Source organism: Vigna radiata, unplaced genomic scaffold, assembly GCF_000741045.1.
Source record: "Vigna radiata var. radiata cultivar VC1973A unplaced genomic scaffold, Vradiata_ver6 scaffold_7, whole genome shotgun sequence".
Lineage (NCBI taxonomy): Eukaryota > Viridiplantae > Streptophyta > Magnoliopsida > Fabales > Fabaceae > Vigna > Vigna radiata.
This window is the reverse complement of record NW_014543262.1, coordinates 1,742,350-1,764,669: the sequence shown is the minus strand read 5'-3', so window position 1 is coordinate 1,764,669 and position 22,320 is coordinate 1,742,350. Positions and strand designations below refer to the sequence as shown.

The window sequence follows — 22,320 nt, the reverse complement described above, 5'->3', positions numbered from 1 at the left end:
GTCGGTGAGTTAAAACATAATATAATGTTAAAAATTATAGATATTATATGTAAAAAAAAAGATACATGTATATAAACATTTTTCTAGAAATTTAGAACAAAATTTTACCATTTATTAAGTAATTTGAAAAGAAAAAATATATTCAACAACGAAAATAAGATTGAATCAAACTTATTTAAGAAAATATATTCAAATTTAAATCATGTAAATGCTCCATTAATGAGCTATGTAAATGCTCCATTAATGTAGAGAGAGAAAGAGAAAGATTGTTAAGGATAGTGGGGAGGTATAGGGTATTTTTGGAATAAAAGAAAATAGTAGGGAGGTGTAGAATATTTTTTAAATAAATTAAATTAATAGAGAGATATAGGTCCCACGTGGGGGGTGTAGGGAGCAACACCCAATTTTTAACTTTAACAAGTACAAATAAGACCAATATTTTTCTGCCCCACTGACAAATACTTACTACACCTCTATGTTTTCTTCTTATAGCTCCATAAAAAAGAGAAATATTAAAAATATTATTCCATGCAATTTTATACGAAAGATTTTGAATTAATGATCTAAAAATATTTATATATTACAATTTAAAAGTTAAAAAAAATTAGGTGATGTATTTTTTTCATTACATCTGAAAGCTAAGCAAATAAATTTATATTGAACAATTTAAAATTAAAATTTTGCTTTTAGATTGTTTAATCTGAAAATATATTATAATTATATAATACATTTTTTTTATTTTTACATTGTCAAATTTAAAAATGCATAATAAATTATACAATAATAAATTATATAATTTGAAAATACATTTCAAATTTCTTTACTGTTGAATTGGAAAGTTTATTTCCTTTGGTTTATCTCTGGTTTATCTCGAAGGGTGAAAAAATAATTACCATCAATTCTCAAGAGCCAAAATGGATATTTGAAAAAGAATTGGCGGTGTAGGAGAAACGAAGAGAGGTACAGAGAGCAAATACTCACTAATTTTCAAGCAATTGGACTCCTTCAAAGTCCAACTAACGGTCCAAAGAATTATTCTAATGGTTTTTGCAAATCTTATCATTTGAAAAGCATGATAATAACATTCTTTTTCCAATTGGAAAACATAGCAATATAATGTTCTTTTTATTCATCACTCTTTTTTTCTATAAACATGTATATTTCCATTTTTTAACCAACATGAAACTTTTAGTTCAAACTAAATGATAACAAAACATTTTTTTTTATTATTATATTTTTTTACTCTCTCTTTCTCATTGTTCTTGTTTTATATTAAAAAAAATTATCTTTTTAATTTTTCTTCTTTTTAGTGTATATATATTAGTCAATAATTTTGTTACTTTTAATTAAATATCCTCTTGAGAAAAATTTCTAAGTTCTTAAACAAAAACTAGCTATATGGTGTTGTTCATTGCCATGAGAGGAATTGGGATGTGCAAGTAGGTAGTTGCATTAACTATGGTGACTCAATGAGACTATGAGTAAGAAAATTTACTCATTTCATTCTAGATTATCAATAAAAGTGGTTCAAACCCTAAAATGAATATAGAATTATTTTAATTTTACCTGAACAACTTTTATTTTGATTTCTTTTATCCAAACTATTATTTTTTTTTTAATTTAAAAATATACATTTACTTTACAATGAAATAAAATATGTTCTGTTCTAAGATGTTCTAAGATCGCATGATCAAAAGACAAAATTTCTTATAATGCAAATCAAAGTTGACATTTATCTCGTCATAATCATATTTTATCCTAAGTCTAATTTTATGTAATTTTGTTTATCAAACTTTCTATGTTAAAAAAAGAATGTAAATCTATTCCCTCTCACATTTTATTTCTTTTGTTTCCTTTTTATATTTTATAAAGACTAATTATTAATTAAATTTTTTATCTTACAAATATTTTAGTTTTTTGCCCTTATATTTTACTTTATTATTTATTCATTTATATACATAGTGTTGAATATTTTTGATGCCTGTGTTAGAAAATAAATATATCCCGATATTATTGAGAGAATATATTGTTATTATTATAGGTGATTTGTAGTAATAATGTTATATTATTATAGAATAGTTACAGTAATAATGTTACATTATTATAGAATATTTATAGGGATAAAATAACATAACTATAGATTCTCTCCCTTGTATATATTTTTCATATTTTATTCAAAATTAATAAGACAGTTTTTTTCTATTTTCTTTCCTTACATGGTATCAGAGCAGATATTCTGATCCTTTTCTACTTTGTCTTTGTTGCCCCGGTGGCCGCCGTCACCGGCGGCCCCCTAAAAGTCTCTTTTTCATCCGATGTTTTTATACTTCAATAGGCAATCTCTAGTTTTTGTCATCGTCTCTGCCACTTGTGCCACCGATGCACCAACACCTAGTCCTACCTCTATTGCTTCCGCTATCTTCTTCTCTATTCTGAAGGCCTCCCTTATGTTTCAGGGCAGTTAAGTCCCTTGAAGTTTTGTTGGTACTCAGGGCAGTGAAGTCCGTGAAGGTTTGTTGTTGTTTGTCTCTGCAGGGCAGTTGTTTCCTGAAGGCCTCCTATATGTTCAGGGCAGTTAAGTCCCTTGAAGGTTTGTTACTGTTTAGGGTGATTAAATCCCTACAGGTTTGTGGCTGTTAGCCTTTTAATTCCAGTCGCTGCAGGGTAGTGTAGTCCCTGCAGGTCTGTTGTTGTTTGCCTCTGGAGGACAAATGTTTCCTGAAGGCTTGTTGTTGTTTAGGGCAGTTAAGTCCCTTGAAGTTTTGTTGTTTTTTAAGGTGATAAAGTCCCTACAGGTTTGTGGCTATTAGCCTTTTAATTCCAGCCGCTGCAGGATAGTGTAATCCCTACAGGTTTGTGGCTATTAGCTTTTTAATTCCAGCCACTGCAGGATAGTGTAATTCCTGCAGGTCTGTTGCTATTTGCCCCTGTAGTTTGTTGCTGCAGGCCCTTCATTTGTTCTTGCAATTTGTTGTCCATCAATAGTGACGAACAGCGGAAATGACGACGCGTCGATGATACTCTTGAAGACAGATTACATATTTCAAATTGAGTTTATGTATTCCAAGCTTTGTCCATACAATCTATATGCTCCAGCTTGAGGTGTTAGAAAATAAATCATATCCCGAGATTATTTAGAGAATATATTGTTATTATTATAGGTGATTTGTAGTAATAATGTTACATTATTATAGAATAATTACATTAATAATGTTACATTATTATAATTTACATTATTATAAAATATTTATAGGGATAAAATAGCATAATTATAGATTCTCTCCCTTATATATATTTCTCATATTTTATTCAAAATTAATAAGAGTTTTTTCCCTATTTTCTTTCTTTACAGTATGCCAAATAAAAGTAAAAATAACATGGGTAGAAATTAAAATAGGTTAATTTTAAAATATAATGGTTGAAAAATACTTTTTTATAGTTATAAAAATTAAATAAATAATTAAACCTAAAAATACTAACCTTTTTAATTTTTTTTTTATTTTATTGTTGTTTATTTAACCACATATGATTTAGTAATCGATAATTTAAAAAAAAAAAATCACAAACTAATTTACAAAACATGATGAATTATAAAGCTCATTCTCAGAATTTCTAATCTCATTACGGACAATCCACCTACATGTTTTTCTTTTCTGATATTAATGACTGATAAAACATCAAAGGCAAAAGAATATGACTAATATCCTAACCTAATTTTGAAGCTTAAAATATTTTTCGTATTCAAAATTATTTTGTTAGGATGACTAAATATCTCAACCTATCATAATTTGGAATTTTATATTTATTGGATAGGTTTCTCTTCTTATGTTATATATTCTCTTTTTATTTAGGTTATTTTGTATCATTTTTTCTTTTTCAATGATATTATTTTCTCCTTTTTGTTAGTAATATTTGTAATATGGTATTAACACATGCAAAACAAATTTGACGTATATATGGGAAGAACTTTTTCAATATAGATCTCGATTTAATGTATTTTTAGTATGTTCAACAATTTTAAATCTATATCGATTCTAAGTATGTTACGTCCTTTCTAATGGTTTGTATAACTTATTCTCTCAAATATATGGTCAATTTTGACGTCAAATAACATCCAAAAATGTATTTTCAAACATTTCTTCTATGTCTTTTTAATAAATTATTCACGTTTACAGTTTTACCAAGCTTGAAAATTAGAAACCTACAAACTTAGCCCAACTTTGGCATTTCATATATTTAGAACTCATTTTCAGATTTGTATGAACTAATCAAAGCTATAAACTAAAACTATCACAAGTAAAAACCTGAAAAATCATGTCAATGTAGTTAATAAATTTATGTACACCATCACTCATAGACTGAAATAAGAGTTGTCATTTTGTCGATCCTTACTATGTATGTTAGTAGTGATGTTATAATAGTAATACTAGTGAATGTTGTTATAGAGAATAGTGTATATTGAATATTTACTTGTGATTTTTGGTTTTTATAGCTATAGTTATTATTTTTGGTTGAATTATTTTTCTCACTCCTTGGAACCCTTATTTGAAGGAAAAAACACCAAGAGCTCTTCTTTTGAGTATGTCTGAAGTTTAAAAATTATTTGAAAAGTTAGTTGTTACGGATCTTTAAATGACCATAACGTTTGCTCTGGTTGGCAGATTTGGTATTATTATATATGGATTTGGGGTAGAAAAAATTTTCAAGGCCATGACAACCTGTAACCAACTATTCCTTCTAGATTTTCAAAAAATGTCGTTTTTTATTTTTTGTTAATTTATTTTATTTTTTTCCTTCCTTTTTCAAATTTTGCAAAAATATTTCACATACGTAGACTTTGAATTTTGATATGAATTTGTTTGTGAGAGCTTTTCAGGATTTTTTTGTGCTTTGAACAAATTTTCAAATCATTTGGAATTCTTTTGAATATACTATCAAGTTTACTCTAAGTTTAGATGTCTATAATGTATAAACAATAAACAAGTTCAACCGTTTTATAGCCCATAAAAAACTAAAACGAAAATGAAAGTTCATCAAAAACCTAGAACGAAATTAACCTTCTTGAAGGTTGATTTGTCGCCAGAATAAACTGTTGTCGTCAATGAGGGAGAAATAAGTATGCGTCTATGCTCTAAAGAGTACCTTTGCACGAAACCAATCTTTCAAAACGAAACAAAATCATCATACCTAAAGTAGTTAATCATCGTGGATTTGTTTAAAATGAAATAAAGATTACATGTGTTGGGCATTGAAAACTTCATTCGAGAAGGGTTTGAGCAAAGAAGGTTTAGCGCAAAGATAAAGTGAAAAGTTTCCACCCTCCCACCCAAATTTTTAATGAATTCACTAACATATAACGCTTGAAAAGTAATATTTCAATGCCTTATAGTTCTTTGACATTTGAAACTAGGGCATTCGACTTCATACGTGGATACATTTTTACCTTTACGCCAAATATTTTCATGATATTTACCCAATATAACATCAAAATTTGATAATTCTAACGTCTAATGAGCATATGACGTTGAAAAAGTATAAATTATAACATCTATATTGAACATCTATTTACAAAAATGTCACCAGTCATTTTTAATGTTGGTTTTTTGGTATTCGGATGTTGAACGGGAGACATTTAAGCCTTATTTTACACTAGTGATTATTATGACTAACATCTATATGATTATTCTCTAAGACTTTATGAACATTGTGATATGATGCATGGCCAACCCAAAAATGCCATAAAAACAAAGTAAATTTCATGGTAGTATAATTAACATTAAAAACATAAGAAGAACAGGTGGGGTTAAAAACATATAATTCATCCTTTAGGAAGACTTTAAGAATGATTTTCTCTGTGTCCTGATGTTTCACATGACAGCCATTATGTGAGGAACATGCAAAAGATTTTCTTAACACTAGTGGTGTAGGTGTGTGAGGATTACGGACCAATGTGAGAAATGGACATACCCTTGTTATTACCTAATTTGACTGAGTCAGTACCAGTGTAGGATTGCTTGTTTGAAAATTTATTTTGATCATGTGTTATATGGTTTATGGTACCACTAATTACCATAGAGGATCATTTAGGATGTGTTGTAGGATGCCTTAGTGGTGCTTAGTGGTAAATGCTCGATCCAACAATTGGTATCAAGGCCATGTTACAAGTTTGATTCCGAACAATACAATTGTTAAGGGGGAGATTAGGGTGCATCAATTGTCTTATGGTAGAGGCCAAGTGGGTTGATTCACAGTCGAATCATGATGTTTGGGCTCTTAAACTCTTAAGTAGAAAGATTTATTCCTTAACTAATGGCTATAACTTTTGGCCAAGTGGTAAGCGCTTTATCCAATAAGGTGGAAGGAGTTCCTAGAATTTAAGGAGTATCATCTTGAATTTCTTAGGAACATAATTGAGATCGATTAACATAATGTTGAAAATCATGATGAAAAGTTCACTGGGAGACACAACACTAATGAGACCTGAGTCCAGCCACATAATGGATTGACACCACTATCTATCCAAAATCTTAAGGCAATGGGTTAATAGGACCTTTATATGGTCCTCCACTTTCTCATTTCTACCCAATATGGGACTTATACTCACACTTGGATTCCCAAGAATCTCCCCTTTAAGGGTGAGTCCTTTTCACATTGGTACACTCCCCATCTAATGGAAGTATTCCCAACCACGAGTACCCATTGCGTATTGTTGTTCATCTTAACGGAACACAGTTACCTGGACGCTGTTAGCTGCAAAACCAACGGCAAGTGCACCGGTCGCAGCGTAGCAAGTGATAAATATTGTTCTCTCCCAAGGGACTTATGCAACACATGACAATTCTTCCTTTTATAACTCAATTAGACATCAAAATGCACAAATACAACACAAGAAACTCTTTTTGATATTTTACCAAACAATTGGAGTGCAAGGAATTTAACATAGTGTATTTACAATTTGTCAAGACTAGAATTCATCCATTTCATTCTCATGCATTCACAAACTTCTCAATTCCATCCAATAAGTATTCAATTTCAATTCTAGGTTCAAACATATTTCTCAATACATCAAGAGCCAAAATTCATGTCATGGGTGATCAAGCCACAACAAGCATTAAGCATATAAATCAAATACTAACATGAATTGGAAAAACATATATCATTAACATCACAAAATACATAAGAATTCCATGTTTTACAACTAATCTCAAGAAATAGGAAAAGTCCTCCATGGTGGAGAACTTAGAGTTCTAAAAATTGAAGAGATAGGGAAGAAATTGGAACCAAAGACAAGATCCAAAGCCTTTCCCAAGGTTTTTGGCAGTTGCTCCATGCTCCATTTGCGCCTCCCCTTCGCATCTCCATCTCCAATTTGTGACCCATCTTCTTCCTCAACCCAAAAGGGGCAAAATCACCATTGATGAAGCTTGAAGACCCAAGGAGGAGTGGGAGAGCTTCCCAACACCCCAAATAGCCTCCAAGGGCCTCTCCCAATCTCTCTAGGTGAAGAATGAAGTGTAGAAGGAGAAGAATGCCTCAAAAATCGCGAGACCCATGTTTAAATAATCCATTTTGACACATCAGCGGAAAGTCGCGCCCAACCCTCTTCTAGGGCGCCTGGGCACCATAATTAAACACAAAACAGCGAAGTAAAGGGCGTTCAGCACCCCCAAGGGGTGCCCGGGCGCTATAATTAAGCACCAACAGCGACCACAGGGCGCTGGGCGCCCCAAAAGGGCGCCCGGGCGTGGAAATTTGGCTGCAGCACACAGAAGGGCGCCCAGGCCTGACAATTTTGACAACATTCTAAAATTCAGGCTCTTGTGTGCTTCCAAAGGCGTCCAACATGGGTATTTGCTTCAAATTGATCTTTTATTGTCCCAAAACATGTTCCCTTGAGTTCTTGCTTGTTTTCCTCCACTAGAATTGCTTCCTATTCATTTATTTCACACACTCAAACATAGAGATTAGAGGTAAAAACAAACATATACTAAATAAAACACAAAAAAACTAGAAAACACACTAAACGTGAGGATAAAACAAAGTAAAAGCTATGTAGGAGTTGATTTGTTCTCAAAATATATACACACAAACACGTTAAATCAACCGTGATCAGAAGCCTTGTCAGGAAGACTTTCAATACACGGACCATATTGTACTTTTCTGAAAAACACCAAGGAGACCTAAGCCCTGCCACATAGGAGATTCACACACTTTATACCCAAAGCCTTAAGGTTTTGGGTTGAGAGTGGTGTCAATTCCTTATGTGGTTGGGCTCAAATTTCATTGATGTAGTATCTTTGTAGTGAACCTCCTCCTCAATAAGTCTAACAAATTTGACACTATTGTTTTGGTTACTGCTAGGAAGTTCTTGTTGTATTCTTGTTATTTGAAAATCTCGAATTCTTGGTGAAGAAGGTGTAGCAATTGGTTATGTTATTTTTCTGGTAAGATTGAGACCCTTTTGTGGTTCTATAACTGGTGTCAAATCCAGAGGTGATAATATTGTTGATGATAAATAATTCAGCTTGTTCATATTTTTCCAAACACACTTCTTGTGATAAGAGCAAAGTTTTTTATTTCTTCAATAGTATAGGTCACTACGTGTGAGGATAGACATGACAAAATTGTCATATTCTTCTGAGACCATCAAGAATATCTTCAACATGATATCTATTGGAAATGGGAGATCCAATGGTAGTAAAAGTGTCTATAGTCTTCCTAATGTCAAGAAAATAGGCAACAACATTTCTATCCTTCTTGGGTTTGCGAAGTTGAATCTTTAAAAATTTGACCTTCGATCTTGATTAAGATGCATGATAAACATGTAGTTTATTCTAGATCTAAGAAGTGATGGTGAGATCAATCATTTGGGTGAGAACAAACATATCCATAGAAGCAAGGAGCCAAGCAACCAAGAGTTGATCTTGTTGCTCATACTAAATGTTGTGAATAATATCTTCAAAAGAGAGGTATTTTGGTGGTGTGTCTTGTCCACCAAAGAAACGAAAGAGTTGTAATTTTTTTATGGTGGCAAACACTTGTTGTTAGAGCAAGAATTTTTTAGTAGTAAACTCGAGAGAGATGGGTAGGGTTGGGCAAAGTGTACTAAACTAAATTGAACTATAAATAATCATAATTAGCCATAAAACAATTCAAGTAAGCTAAACTGAACTAAAAAATAGTTCAAAAAAACTAAATTGAACTATTTTTTAGTTCAATTAAACTGCAATAATTCAGTTAACTTACAAGTTATTGGTCCAAAAATGCACATTAAAGCCCAAAGTGAGAATTTGTTTGGAAAAGAATATACAAAGGCAAAACAAACATTCTTTACTACTACAACCCTAAATTTTCCTATCCACACCCCTCCTAACTAAACACCACCAAATTATATGGCAATCCATCTAACAAAGATCTGTCCAACCACAAGCTGCCACCTTATTCCCTATGCCACATCATTATCTTCCACCCACTGAAACCCTAATTCCCAATCCAGAAACCCTAGCCGCCACTACCTCCTCCATGGCAGTCACCCAGCGACCTTCACCAGCCACCATGAGCTCGCCCAAGGTCGTCGTCGCACAGTAACCACCGCCAGACATGAGTCGTCGCGTCGTAGAATACAACCAAAAGAATCACCATCTTCATCACGAGAAGCTTCTCGCACTAGACTCACCTGTAAAATCAAAAATCTAGAGAGCCCATTTCATCGTCTCTAACGTAGCGCCAGATTCTCGTGTCTTCAACCACCTGCAACCACATTGCGACTTGTCGTGCCGCCGCCATCAAGAGTCGCACCACCTAACGTTGTCGCGCCATCAGCAGAGGTGAATCCATCTCCTCTAAGCCGAATCCAAATTGCAACCTGCAAAGAATCCAAATAGAGAACCCCTTTCTTCTTCCTCGCATACCGTCATCGCAAATTCATCACCGCATTAGAACCTGCATCAAAACTAGACCTGCAATAAACCCAGCCTGCATCGACGGTGACGAGCCTTCGACGATGAGAGCCTTCCATAGCAACAAAATTTCAAGAGCGGTCAGTCTTCAAAAGTATTAAGCTTTGACACAGTGAAAAAGCAATGTAACGGGAATAAAAACCTAAACCATAACTATAGTACAAATAAAATAAGTTCAATTTATTTTAACTGAACTATTACATTGTATAAATAAGTTTTAGTAAAAACAGATTAAATTTTTTAAGTATGAAAGAGTATAGATAAACTGCCGTTTGAAGTTTTTGAGTAAACTATGCCCAACCCTAGAGATGGGTGTATTCAAAGCATGTGAGCGATAGAAGGAGAGAACAATGAAATTATTTATTTGAGAACGGAAGAAAAATTTAAGAAGGAAACTCCTATTGATATATAAGAAAGGAGAACATAGAAAAAAATAGAGAGGCACAACTATAAAAATGAAAAAAATATTATAGATTAAATGAAAGGTTACATTAACAGAGACAAAACTAGAAAGTACATGGAAAAAAAAATTTAAGTGATATAACTAGAACCAATTACTCTCTTCTTATCACCTTTTCAATAGTATTATTTTATTCTTTCTAGTATCTTGTAATAGTAATATTCGAAAAATTAATAATAACTTGCAGAGATCCAAAGTACACCATTTTTCAATAATAAGAAATATATAAAATCTAATGATGAAGATTTATTGGAGACATAACACTAATGTGGGACATTTGATACTAACTTTAAACTTACATAAGATGATATAGGGAATCCTTTCATATTAGCATTTTTATTTGATTTTCTAACAAAAGCATAGTTCAAATATATTATTAAGTTATATTTTCTTGAGGGTATAGGTTAATGAGTTATAATTTAAATTTCTATAAAATATACGAAAAGCATGATTTAGTAACAATGATACAACTTTCCAATTCAACGTGTTGCGTCTCTTTTCTGTTTATCTCCTTTAATTGCACACGTACGTGTGCAAGTTTATATATAAAAAGATTAAAAGGAAGTCTAAAAGAAAAGGCAAAGTAAATGATATAAAGTGACAAAAAGTATATATAGTTTTTATACTTTATGAACGATTTATATGGCACTTTTTAGATCATACTAAAGTCACTCCAAAGGCAAAGCAATGCCGTTAACAAAGGCTTTGTAGGTCTCTTTCAAGGACCAAATGTCCCACCCCATATTCTCTTGTCTAAAATCTTCCTTTGTCTTTCGGTTCTTATGTTATGTTATAATACCTCACATTTTTGTTGTAAGCATGCATGAAGGACAACTTTATGATTTGGATCTTTGGCCACACTCCATAAACTACCAAAAGAAAAACAAAGGCATCCCTAGCTAGTTCCTTTCATTTAGTTTAGGGTAGTTGGGGAAAATGATGGTGAACTAAATAGGTAAATTCATTTTAAATGCTAAAAAAATAACACTTATGTTTTATGATTATGATTATATCACTTACACTTTAACCTAACCCTAATTTGAAATTGCTGAATTTATATCTGACTTTACGATTAATGTTTTTCTAAGGTCAATTAGTCGCTACCCTTTTTCTCCCTTGATTAAAAAATAAAAAATTAATTTTAATTATGAATAAAAAAATAAATATAAATTAATTATGTTCTTGTTATTCGCATAGCAATATGTAAAAGGTAAAATTACGTTTCCAAGGATAAAGAAATAGTCCATTATAGAAAAACCTAACCAGTTTTAGATTAACGTACATTCAAAGCATAAAGAACTTTCAATTTTCAAGTCCAAACAAAAATCTTGGTCGGAGATAATTCCAAGTGAAAACAAACATCCATTTATACCTACACCGACAAACTCTAAGCACAACACATACATTCATCTGTACTTTAATTACTAAAATGGTAACAAATGTGTTTAACATGTGCCAAGTGTATCCAAAATTAACATCATAATATATTAATACCACTTTTAATAAAAATAAAATAAAAAAAAAATAAATAAATAAAAACTGGTCTTCTGTAATGTTTAAATCAGCATCCTTGGGATGTTAGTTTACGTTTGCCAAAAATCGAAAAAAAGAAAAGAAATATGAATTACTGCGTTTTCAATACAATTTTACTATAGTTTTTAATATAATAGTTTTTAATACAATTTTACTACGTTTCAGATCACTTTGATGAAATAAGAATTTCAGTTTCTGAAAATCTAAATTTGAAGAAATATTTTTTCATATAACATTATTTAAAAAAATAAAAATAATGTACTTGGAATCATTTTTTTTTGTCAATTTTCATAACGTCATTCTCTTGAATGAGAGAGATTCCTCAATCTCAATCCTGTCGGCTGAAACTTCCTCATTCTGATTTTTCAAAATTGTTTATTGACGTGTTTAATGATTAATTAATATTTGCGCATCTTAATACAACACTCCAAATTATAGTCGCTATTATGAACTAACTTAGAAGGTTTAAGTCTAATTAGAGAAGGTTTAAGTCTAATTAGAGATACACAAAAGTAACTGAAGTATTTAAAAAAATTAACTGCATCAAAAAGCTTAATTTTTAAATTTATAATTAAGTTAACTACTTATTAACTTAAAATTATTTTGTTTCAAAATTTTTATTTATTTAAAATTTTCTAAAATTGCACTTTAGTTTAGATATTAGTGACTCGATTAAAATTTGGTTAAACAAACTCGATCAAATTTGATTGATTTTCTGTTAGAGTTAACTCGGCTGAATTTCAGTCAAGACCAATTAAATGACTTTTGGTTGTAGTTGATTCGGTTGATTTTCAATTGAGACCGACTCAGCTAAATTTAGTTAAATTTTGGTTAGGATCATATCGTCTAAGTTTCGTGCGAGGTCCATTTCCATCAAATTCGGCCACAGGCGACTTGACCAAATTTCAATAGGAACCAATCAACTCCATCAAATTTTAGTCATGACCATCTTAGCCAAATTCAATAGACTTTCCATGGAGGCCAATTCAGTCCTACTTTACTCGTATCGACCTTAGACTCAGATCCCTCTCGACATTTAATCCAATTTAATCTAGTTTAATCTTTGACCTGATTTGACCCATCTCAACTTTTAACCTATTTCTATCTCAAAATTGTGTTGTGTGTTAAATAGAAAATAAATTTCAATTGCAATTTAGTTTAGTAAAACAAAAAATTTGTTCACTTCAATTAATCTAAACTAATTTTCAATTCAATTCACAAACTTCATTTTGATTCACTGCATAATGCAATTAATTTTGTCTACCCCTAAATCTAACGCATGTAATCTCGTAAAAAAAATATACAAAAAGGGAAAATACCAAACACCATAATCACACTTAAACAACAGTTAAATAAAGATTAAGAATATGAATTTATTCTCAAATCTTACTATAAATAGACAATTATCTTCAAATCAATTATCTATATCAATTGTAACGTTTGAATAAGGGTGTTAAAATGTCTCTACAAGCGCGTCTACTATCTTAAATAGATCAAAATTAAGACAGGAAGACATCCAAACACATTAAAATGAAAATTAATAAAAAAGTGGTGATGAGATTTTATAAAATATTCTTTGGAGCTTATATAGGACAGATACCGAAGAAAAATATGATAATCAGTTTCACGAGGAAATAATAATTTATATAAATAGAAAATTCTTCATATTTATTTTTCAATTTTATTCTTTTAAATTCAACTGATTTTTTTAATTTAATATTTTTTAAACTTAATTATTTTTTAATTATTAATTTAAGTACTAAATAAATAAAAATTATTTACAAGAAAATTATAAAAATTATTTATATTTAATTTTATGATAATAATAAAATTATTATTTTTTATTACTATAAAGAAAAGTAAATACAGATGTGTTTAATATGAATTCACGTGTTAATTGTAAGCTTATTTTTTAATTTATTTTTAATTTAGTATAAATTATTTATGAAATGTTTTTTCTGCCCGAAATCAAGCTCAATTTATTTGCGTTTTCAGCTTTATTTGTAAACATGTGCTTATGAAAATCAACACGAAACCTCCAATAATTTAATCTCTATAGTGGAGCTCGTGAAACCAATCTGAATTTTAAATTTCCTTTTTGTCGGTCGTACGTACAAAGAAGATTAATTTCTTGTTTTAAGACGATTTTCAACACTTTTTCATGAACTTAAGATAAACTGGTTTTTCCACGTTTTTGTTATCAAATTATTCAAACTAATAATAACTCAACGTTTATTATCCAGTGAATTTGATGAATGTCAATAATAAATAAATAAATAAGTTCGATTACAAATTTAATTATTAGGAATTTTAGTTTTTAATTACTTTCGTATAGCCAGTCTTAATTATATCTAAGAGTATCGAAAAGCTTTAGAAAACAAGAAAAATACTCTGAAATAAAAAAATAGTAAAAAATTTATTATTATGAAATAAGGGAGATACATATTTCGTTTGCAATTTAATGTATTAATATGTTTTGTAGTATTTAGTCCATTTAAATAATCTATTTCGATCTTAGTCTATATTAAAAATTTCCTTATTTTCCGTTCATAAAATTTGCGTTGCTTCTAGATCCAATAAAATAGGAGAAATCTAATATTGGTGTATGAACATATTTTTCTATGATTTTTTTTTCTCCTAAAATTTTGAATTAACTATTCTCAGTCTCCAATATTTCTTTTAAAATTAAAAAAAAAAAACAAATTAATGTTATATATCTAATTTTTTTTATAATAAGTGTTAAATGTTAACAAATAGAGCTACTTGAAACTTAATTCCTAAGCTTTGGTTCCATAGCATATAATTCCACAAATAAAAAATAGTATACTTTTAATTTTAAAAAGATAAAAAAAAAATTACACGAATGAAAGTCAAAATAGATTTTACTTTATGTGAACTAAACTATATTTAATCTTTTTCTACATTATCATTGAAGCACAGAAGTGGGTTCCACATTTACCTCCTTAGTTTCTTTTTCTTTACATTTTCTGTAACAAGAGTTTTATATTATGATTGTGATGACACAATTTCCCATCATTGTCTAAACGAGTTATTTACCTCAAAAAACAGATTTGTTAGTGTAAATTTTGGGAAGAGTTATTATAAGTGAATGTTGAATATGGTGGAAGTGCCAGCAAACACAATGTCAGACAATAATGCACAAAAACCAGAGACATGACATAGCAGTGGGAAGAGTAAACTGATGAAAAAGGATCAAAGTAATGAAAATTTGGGTTCTGATTAACAAAGTGACAAAAGTGCCACAGGCTTCTGCTGTGACAGGAACAATCCAAAACCAAAAGTTTAAATATAATTATACTTTTTTTGATAACAAGACCCAGTCAAAACCTCACTACTTAAGTTATATATCTCTTTTTTTTTTCACTTTTTTCCATCTATTTTTTCTACCATTTACCTTTTTGCCTTTTATGGAAGCAACTGTACAAAAGGGAATGTTATTCAACACTCCTAACAACAGAAACACAAACAGCTTAGTGGAAATTTCATCAGCAATTTAGCTAAGTAGCTCCTACTCCAAGAAAATCAATGAATGAGATGTTGTTAATCTTATCACTCTCTTTCTCTTGAGAAATTGAGAGATTAGACCTATTGGTGATACCTGACTCAGATACTGATACTTCTGAGTTTGCATCTGAAAAACTAGACTGCTCCACTCCCATTACCCTTTTTCCCACACCTTCTGACCCTTTCCAACCACCAAAATACCTCTTCAACCACACATCCTCCCCTCTTGATTCTCCTGAAATCACATTGTAATAAAAGATAAGGTAAATAAGCAACTTGTACCATCCATCAAACAAAACTATTCATAAATCTATAACACCAAAAAAGGCCTCTTTACGTTTCTTCTTTAATTTCCTCTTCTTTCTCCAAAATAGATAACTTTTCATAAAATAATCATATATATAAAGTGCTTTTCGAACCACATGTTTTCATTCAATTTCAGGATTTCATCCTTCTTTTAATCAGAAAGTGAAATGGATGATTTCAATACAAAATCTAAAACTCGTTATTGCATACATACACAGCTTCTTTATAAATAAAAATTAAGAATTTATGATGGAAGTCGTCTACAGGATAGCTACATTGTTGTTTTTTTTTAATTGTTTTATTACACATCTGATTTTTATCCTTGTTTTTCACTGTTTTTAATAATCTTTCCGTTTACATGTGATTGTATCACGTGTCTTTTGTACAAGCAGTTTCTTAAAATAAACAATGATATGTAACCTAAGATCATCTTTCTTAATGGTTTTGAAATCACAGATAAACTCAATAAATATGTGGAAATATAGTTTATCTGGAAGGAAACTTTCCATACAGTAAAGGGAACAGATTATTCTTTTTTTTTTAATAACATTTTTAACACAACATCCTTGTTATTTTTTTTACCACAATAAATATAAATAACGAAACAAAATAAAGTAATAAGAAAATAACAGTATAAAGAATGAACCAGTGAAACAAAGAATTAACTACAAACCTGTGTAAAAATGTCGTAAAAAACATCTGATAAAACATTTTTTTTTTCCATTTTATGGTGTACCTGGTTGGTGTAAGAGTCCAAAAGGAGTGAACTTGGCTGAAGAGGGAATTAGAGAGAGGTTGGTGCAAGTTGAGGCAGATTCATCAATGGTGTTTGAGATGGTTGACTCATCACTGGTTGCATTGTTAGACAGTGTCAGATTCAAACCCTTTGGAAGAGGTTCATTGACAAGAGGTTTTCTCCTTCTATACACGCCACTAGACTGCTCCCTCTCCCTCTGCCTCCTAGACATCATCACATGCCAATGGTTCTTCACTGCATTATCTGTTCTTCCAGGAAATAGTCTTGCAATCATGGCCCATTTGCTGCCATACATTTTATGAGCAGTCAAAAGTCTTTCTTCCTCCTCCTCACAGAAACACTTTTTGTTGATCTTAGGATCTAACTGGTTAAACCACCTCAATCTACAACTTTTTCCTGCAATCCCAAAGATAAAAGAAAATCCATGCAAAGTTTCATCAGACTCCTTCCATAATCTATACAAAGACCTCAGAAACATGACTAAAAACACAAACTTTGAAACGAATTAAGAGTAGATTTTAGCTAATAATATCACCTGATCTTCCTTCTAAATGTTCAGCGATCAAGTTCCAGTTTTGGGGACCATATTGGGCCACCAGCTCCTTCAGCTTTTCATCTTCTGCTGGCCTCCAGTGACCTCTGGCACAAAGCTTGGTGAACCCGTTTTTCCCTGAAATGGAGCCGTTAGCTTCTTCTTCTTCTTCTTCCTCACGTTTCAAAGAAAGGTTCTTGTTTGTAACCCCTTCATCACTTGTTCTCTTTTTTCCCCTACCCTCCTGCTTCTGAACCATTGAAGGGCTCAACATCTGAAGACCCATCTCAAGGTTTGGACCCAAGGGCGGAGCTTGAGAACCCACGTGAAAAGAAGGGATGAAACTCATGACTCCATTGAAACCTTCACCAACAACATTATTGAAGTACCATGAAGAAGAATCCATGGAGACAAAAACCGAAAAAAGAAAACAAAAGCAAAAGACAAGCAAAAGGGTTCACAAAAACGGATTTCTCTCTCCCCTATGAACTATCGCAATGCCAGAATCATCGAGAATATATGGAAGGAAAACCGTTACTCTCACAATCTTGTTCCATATCAATGACTGAGGTGAGACTAAGTCCCTTAAAAAGAGAGAGAAGAGAGAGTGGGGTTGGGTTACAAGAATGAGAAGAAAAAGCTAAAACAAGATAGTAGTTTTTAAAGAAGAGAATTTTTGAAAGATGAGAGAGAAGGTTGAGAATGTGTGAGCCCACGCGATTGTGCTGAATATATTTTTGACGTTTCTCTCTCTCTACATTATGTGAAGAAAGAGAGGAAGTGAAATGAGATCAGGGTTCTTATTTTGAGACTGATCTCACAGTGAGAAAGCAACAACTAAATAGTGTGGTGAGTGAGCGAGTTAGTGTGTGGGGGTTTTCAATTTCTCTCTCTAGAAAAGTCCATGATGTGTGCAGTGCATGCAGTTCGAGAACCGCTCGTGTGGCTTGTCAAATAAACTAAGGAAAACGCAATGTTTAATGTTTTGTTTTGGGTGATGTTGTTTCCTTCCTCTGCACTCTCTGCACACACACTCTTGGACTTTGAGCTATAAAGATAAACCCCACACTCTCTTTGTCTCTTTCTCAAACCTTTTGCTTTTCTTTTTTTTTTTTTTCTTTCTTTTTTCAATACAACAACAACAATGTTAAAATCATCAATCAATTGTTTCGGTATTTTTTGACTAATTAATTGCCTAGGTTGCTAGCTCACTGCAAATTACAATCCTTATCATGGTAGTTACTCATTATCTGTAGAAACTATTTAAGATTTTGATTATGGCAAAATCTTATTGCAGTTTTGTTTCTCAANANATGCGGTGGAAAATCACCACAAAATCATAATAATTTAATCGCTATAGTGGAGCCCGTGAAACCAATATGAATTGTGGGTTCAAACTTCAAACCAAGGTTTTTGTCGGTCATACAAAACAATGCTTGGTTTATTAAAATCAATATGGTTTTCACTACTTCTTCCTCTGTTATGTTTTTTTTTTTCTCAGTTATAGTACAAACCAACCTTAATTTATTCAAAAGAATACGATTTTCAACACTTTTCGTAAACTTAATATATTGCTACATTCATGAATCATGTATCCTTTTACTTTGTTTTTTATCTTTTGAAACTCCTTCAACACTTCCCTAGTTGCATGTATGATGTATTACAAAACTTGCAGCCACTCTTCCATTTTAAACCTATGATTTATTCTTCTTACTATATATATATATATATAAAGAATATATGAGCATGCATTATTAATTTAACAGTGAATGCTAACTACACTGAACTAGTATGCTGGGAGCAACCATGCATGAATCACAGAAGTAGTGAAGCTTATTATTTATTATCAGCACAAGAAATAGGGTTAGTATGGAAATAGTTAAATTCAATAACCTTCAAAGTGTAATGCTAGAAGCTATTAAAGGGTCGCCATCTACGGCACTTAATAGAAAGTGATCATTACATTAGTTTGTGAATGGCATTTTAATAGTAAAATAATAATTAATATATGGTATGAATCCCTATTTTGGTGCCTTAGAATGACCAAAAGTAAAAGATTAGATGCCAAGATGTGATTTATATTTAATACGTGCGTAAAGTTTTGGTAGGGTTGGAAAGTTTTCACTGAGAAGGGCAGGCAATAATATTTCTCTATCAAACACTCACATGACAAGCAATAGGTATACGATGCAAGTAAAACTGAAAATTTCTCTCTTTAATATGATAATTAGTTATGAAGGATTGAAAGATTTTTAATTCCTTTTTATTTAGCACTGTCTCGGTTACTTTTCAACAAACACAAGGTAGTGTAGTAGGTAAGAAGCCTACAATTTCATGTAGAATCTTATGATCTCATAGCTTCTCCTAATATCTAAGTTATTATTTGGAATTTGATGAATGAGTTTTGGAAAACCGTCAATGGTTTTATGATGTTGTGAAACACCAACGTGGGTTTTCTTGTTAAATCGAATACCTTTGATAAAAAGAAGTGGAGGGTCTTCGTTGGTCACAAGTCACTAGACATTGGTCTTTATAGATGTTTGTGATACCTTTTTTAGATTAGTTAAAGTCTGTTCTCCAATATTAAGAAAAAGAACCACAAAACGCAGCCTTTATTGACAACATACAGAAATTTGGTGCCACCCCCCATTCCTCTTCTCCTCATATCACATCATATAGTTATACAATTTTTGAGAATCTACATATTATTAATTATTGCTTATAGATGATTGAAAATTTTATGTTGCGTAAAGAAATTCATTTCTAATTTATTATTAATTTATTATCTGTATAGTAAAGTTTAACTCAAACATATAAAACATCATACTACTAATTAAAACATCATATATAATTGATATTAGATATAAAAAATTACATAATTATTTAATACCTATCACAGTCTTATATAAGATTACAATTTTGTTTTTTTAAATATAAAACTATCAAAAGAAGAAAATATATTAAATACAAAATAAAATATTTACATATTTAACTACTTATATACCTTATATATTTCATAAACAGTTTCACTGTTATTTATTAGTCTCACCTAAATATGACATATAACATATGACAATAACATATAGACTAATCATTACCTAAATAATGAAGTAAATTAGTGTAACTATAATAGAACATACACAATATAAATAATTTTATAACAAATGTAATTCTCGTCATCATAACCAACTTATTACATATAAAAGAATTTAATATAACAATCATAATCACAATCCAAGCAGTTTAACTGATAAGGTTTTTATAACTTAAATATTTGATTAAATTTTGAAAGACATGTGTATTAAGTATTAAGTAGACTTAAAAATTTTGTACTTGTCATACTATCTCTCACTTCCACATAGAAATAAATGAATCAAAACTAGTGTCCTCCTTAAATATGTCTAGATAAATTTTTTATACCTACATGGTTCGATTTTGTTTCATATTAAAGGATTAGATTGTGGAAACATCCATTTGCTCTCACAAGTAGATATCTTCCTTTGTGTGAGTTAGATACAAGTACATAGTCAAGATAATATCATCAAATCATTGTTCAATAAACTCACTAATTATAGTATTTCCTCCATGGAAATCACTACACCTTTAACATCCACACAATCATACATTACATATCTCATATCAAACAAATTGATCAAATCTACATTCGAAAACAATTATCAAAACTTAAACTTTCATACATTAAAATGAATAACTTCGCTCAACGCCTCCATTCCCTTGCCCAACAAGTTTCCCCTAAGGAGTAGCTCACTCAACTGCATCTTGACTCACCAAGCGATAAGTGTCCAATTTATGTATCTTTACATATCTTTTTGACACTTGCATAAATTTGATAGAAAAATTAGGTGAACTAACTCTTTTTAGCTTAGAATCATAGAATAAGGTATTGAAATTCATAAAAATTTGAAACTGATAATCTTTTTGGTGATTTACAACAAATTTTTCGAGAATTTAAGGATGTGCAGCTGAAACCCCAAAAATCATTTAAAATCAGTTGCCAGGGATGGATTTGTACATTCAGCATCCACTGTTTTGACTCTTAATGTCAGTATTAAGAAGAAGTTGTTGTGCCAAGGAATTGGGTAAGATATTTAAGACTTAAAAACATTACATGAGGAATTTGAGTGTTCCGCGCCTTAGAGAATATGGAAAGTAATATTAATCACCAAGATTATCTTCATATTTGTGGATATATTTGGTTAAGTTAAACAAATGTTTGCAACCATGGAGCAAGTCTTTGAGATTGAACCTCCACAAGGTTGCTAACGAATCTTGCTACAAGAGGAATCTACATAAAGTTATTTAGAACTTTATCTTGGAACAATTCATTTTGCGTATCTGAATTGAAGTATTTGAATGTCATTGCATTCATTGAATCTATCATATTTGCACCTAGATATATAAACTAAATCTAGCTTCCATCCCACTCAATCTATGTATTTATCCATATTCATTTTCTATCCAAAACCCCTAAAAACTAGCTACCAATATACTTACTTCTTTCCCATGGAATCGATAACCCTCATTTGATTGTACTATAACTTACTTGGTGCACTTGCAAACTAGTCACACAGTTTAATACTTACTCTTTTAAAACTTGATCCATTCAACACTTCCTTGTGTAAAGGCGGAGTTTGATCACTAATAAATAACTGAAAAAATACTTTTGTGATTTATTCCACCCACCATCACTAAGCAAAAGCAAAAAGTTAGAGCTTTGTAGATTTGAATTAAATATTTTTGCTCAATTGTGATTGTGGCTCACCCAAAAAATGAGTACTCAAATCAAATTTCTCAAAAGGGTTATATGTTTTTAGTTTTTAAGCTTGAACATGAAATTGGAATTTGTCCATGTCCCAAACTTTGATACATTTTGGTCTCCAAACTTTAAAAATGAATGAATATAGTCATTTTAACCTTGTTAATTTTTTTTATTTATTAAAGGCGTTCTAGGTTGTCATTTGAGTTTGAATGTGTCAAATGGTTTAAGTAGCTTAAACATTGGCCTAAAACATCATTTAACAAGTAAAAAAAAATAACATAATAAGGTTAGGAGGACTATGTTTATTCAATTATAAAGTTTGAAGATCAAATTGTATCAAAGTTTAAAACAAAATATTCAAAATTTGTATCAAAATTGGCTTAATACCGCTTTTGGCCCCTAGTTTGGGAGGGTTTGTTCAATATGGTCCTACCTTTATTTTTCCATAACAATTGATCCCACCTTTTG

At 30.9% G+C, this 22,320-nt stretch overlaps 1 protein-coding gene across 1 annotated transcript; it reads right to left on the bottom strand.

Annotated features, from left to right (window-relative positions):
- Positions 1-15,171: 15,171 nt before the first annotated feature.
- On the bottom strand, positions 15,172-17,880 carry LOC106753866 (transcription factor MYB56). Its single transcript, XM_014635732.2, has 3 exons — positions 17,076-17,880; positions 16,520-16,936; positions 15,172-15,712 (listed from the first exon to the last, which is right to left on the bottom strand). Exons 1-3 carry the CDS (start codon positions 17,476-17,478, stop codon positions 15,471-15,473), a joined length of 1,062 nt encoding a protein of 353 aa, XP_014491218.1. The 5' UTR covers positions 17,479-17,880; the 3' UTR covers positions 15,172-15,470.
- Between the last annotated feature and the right edge of the window lie 4,440 nt (positions 17,881-22,320).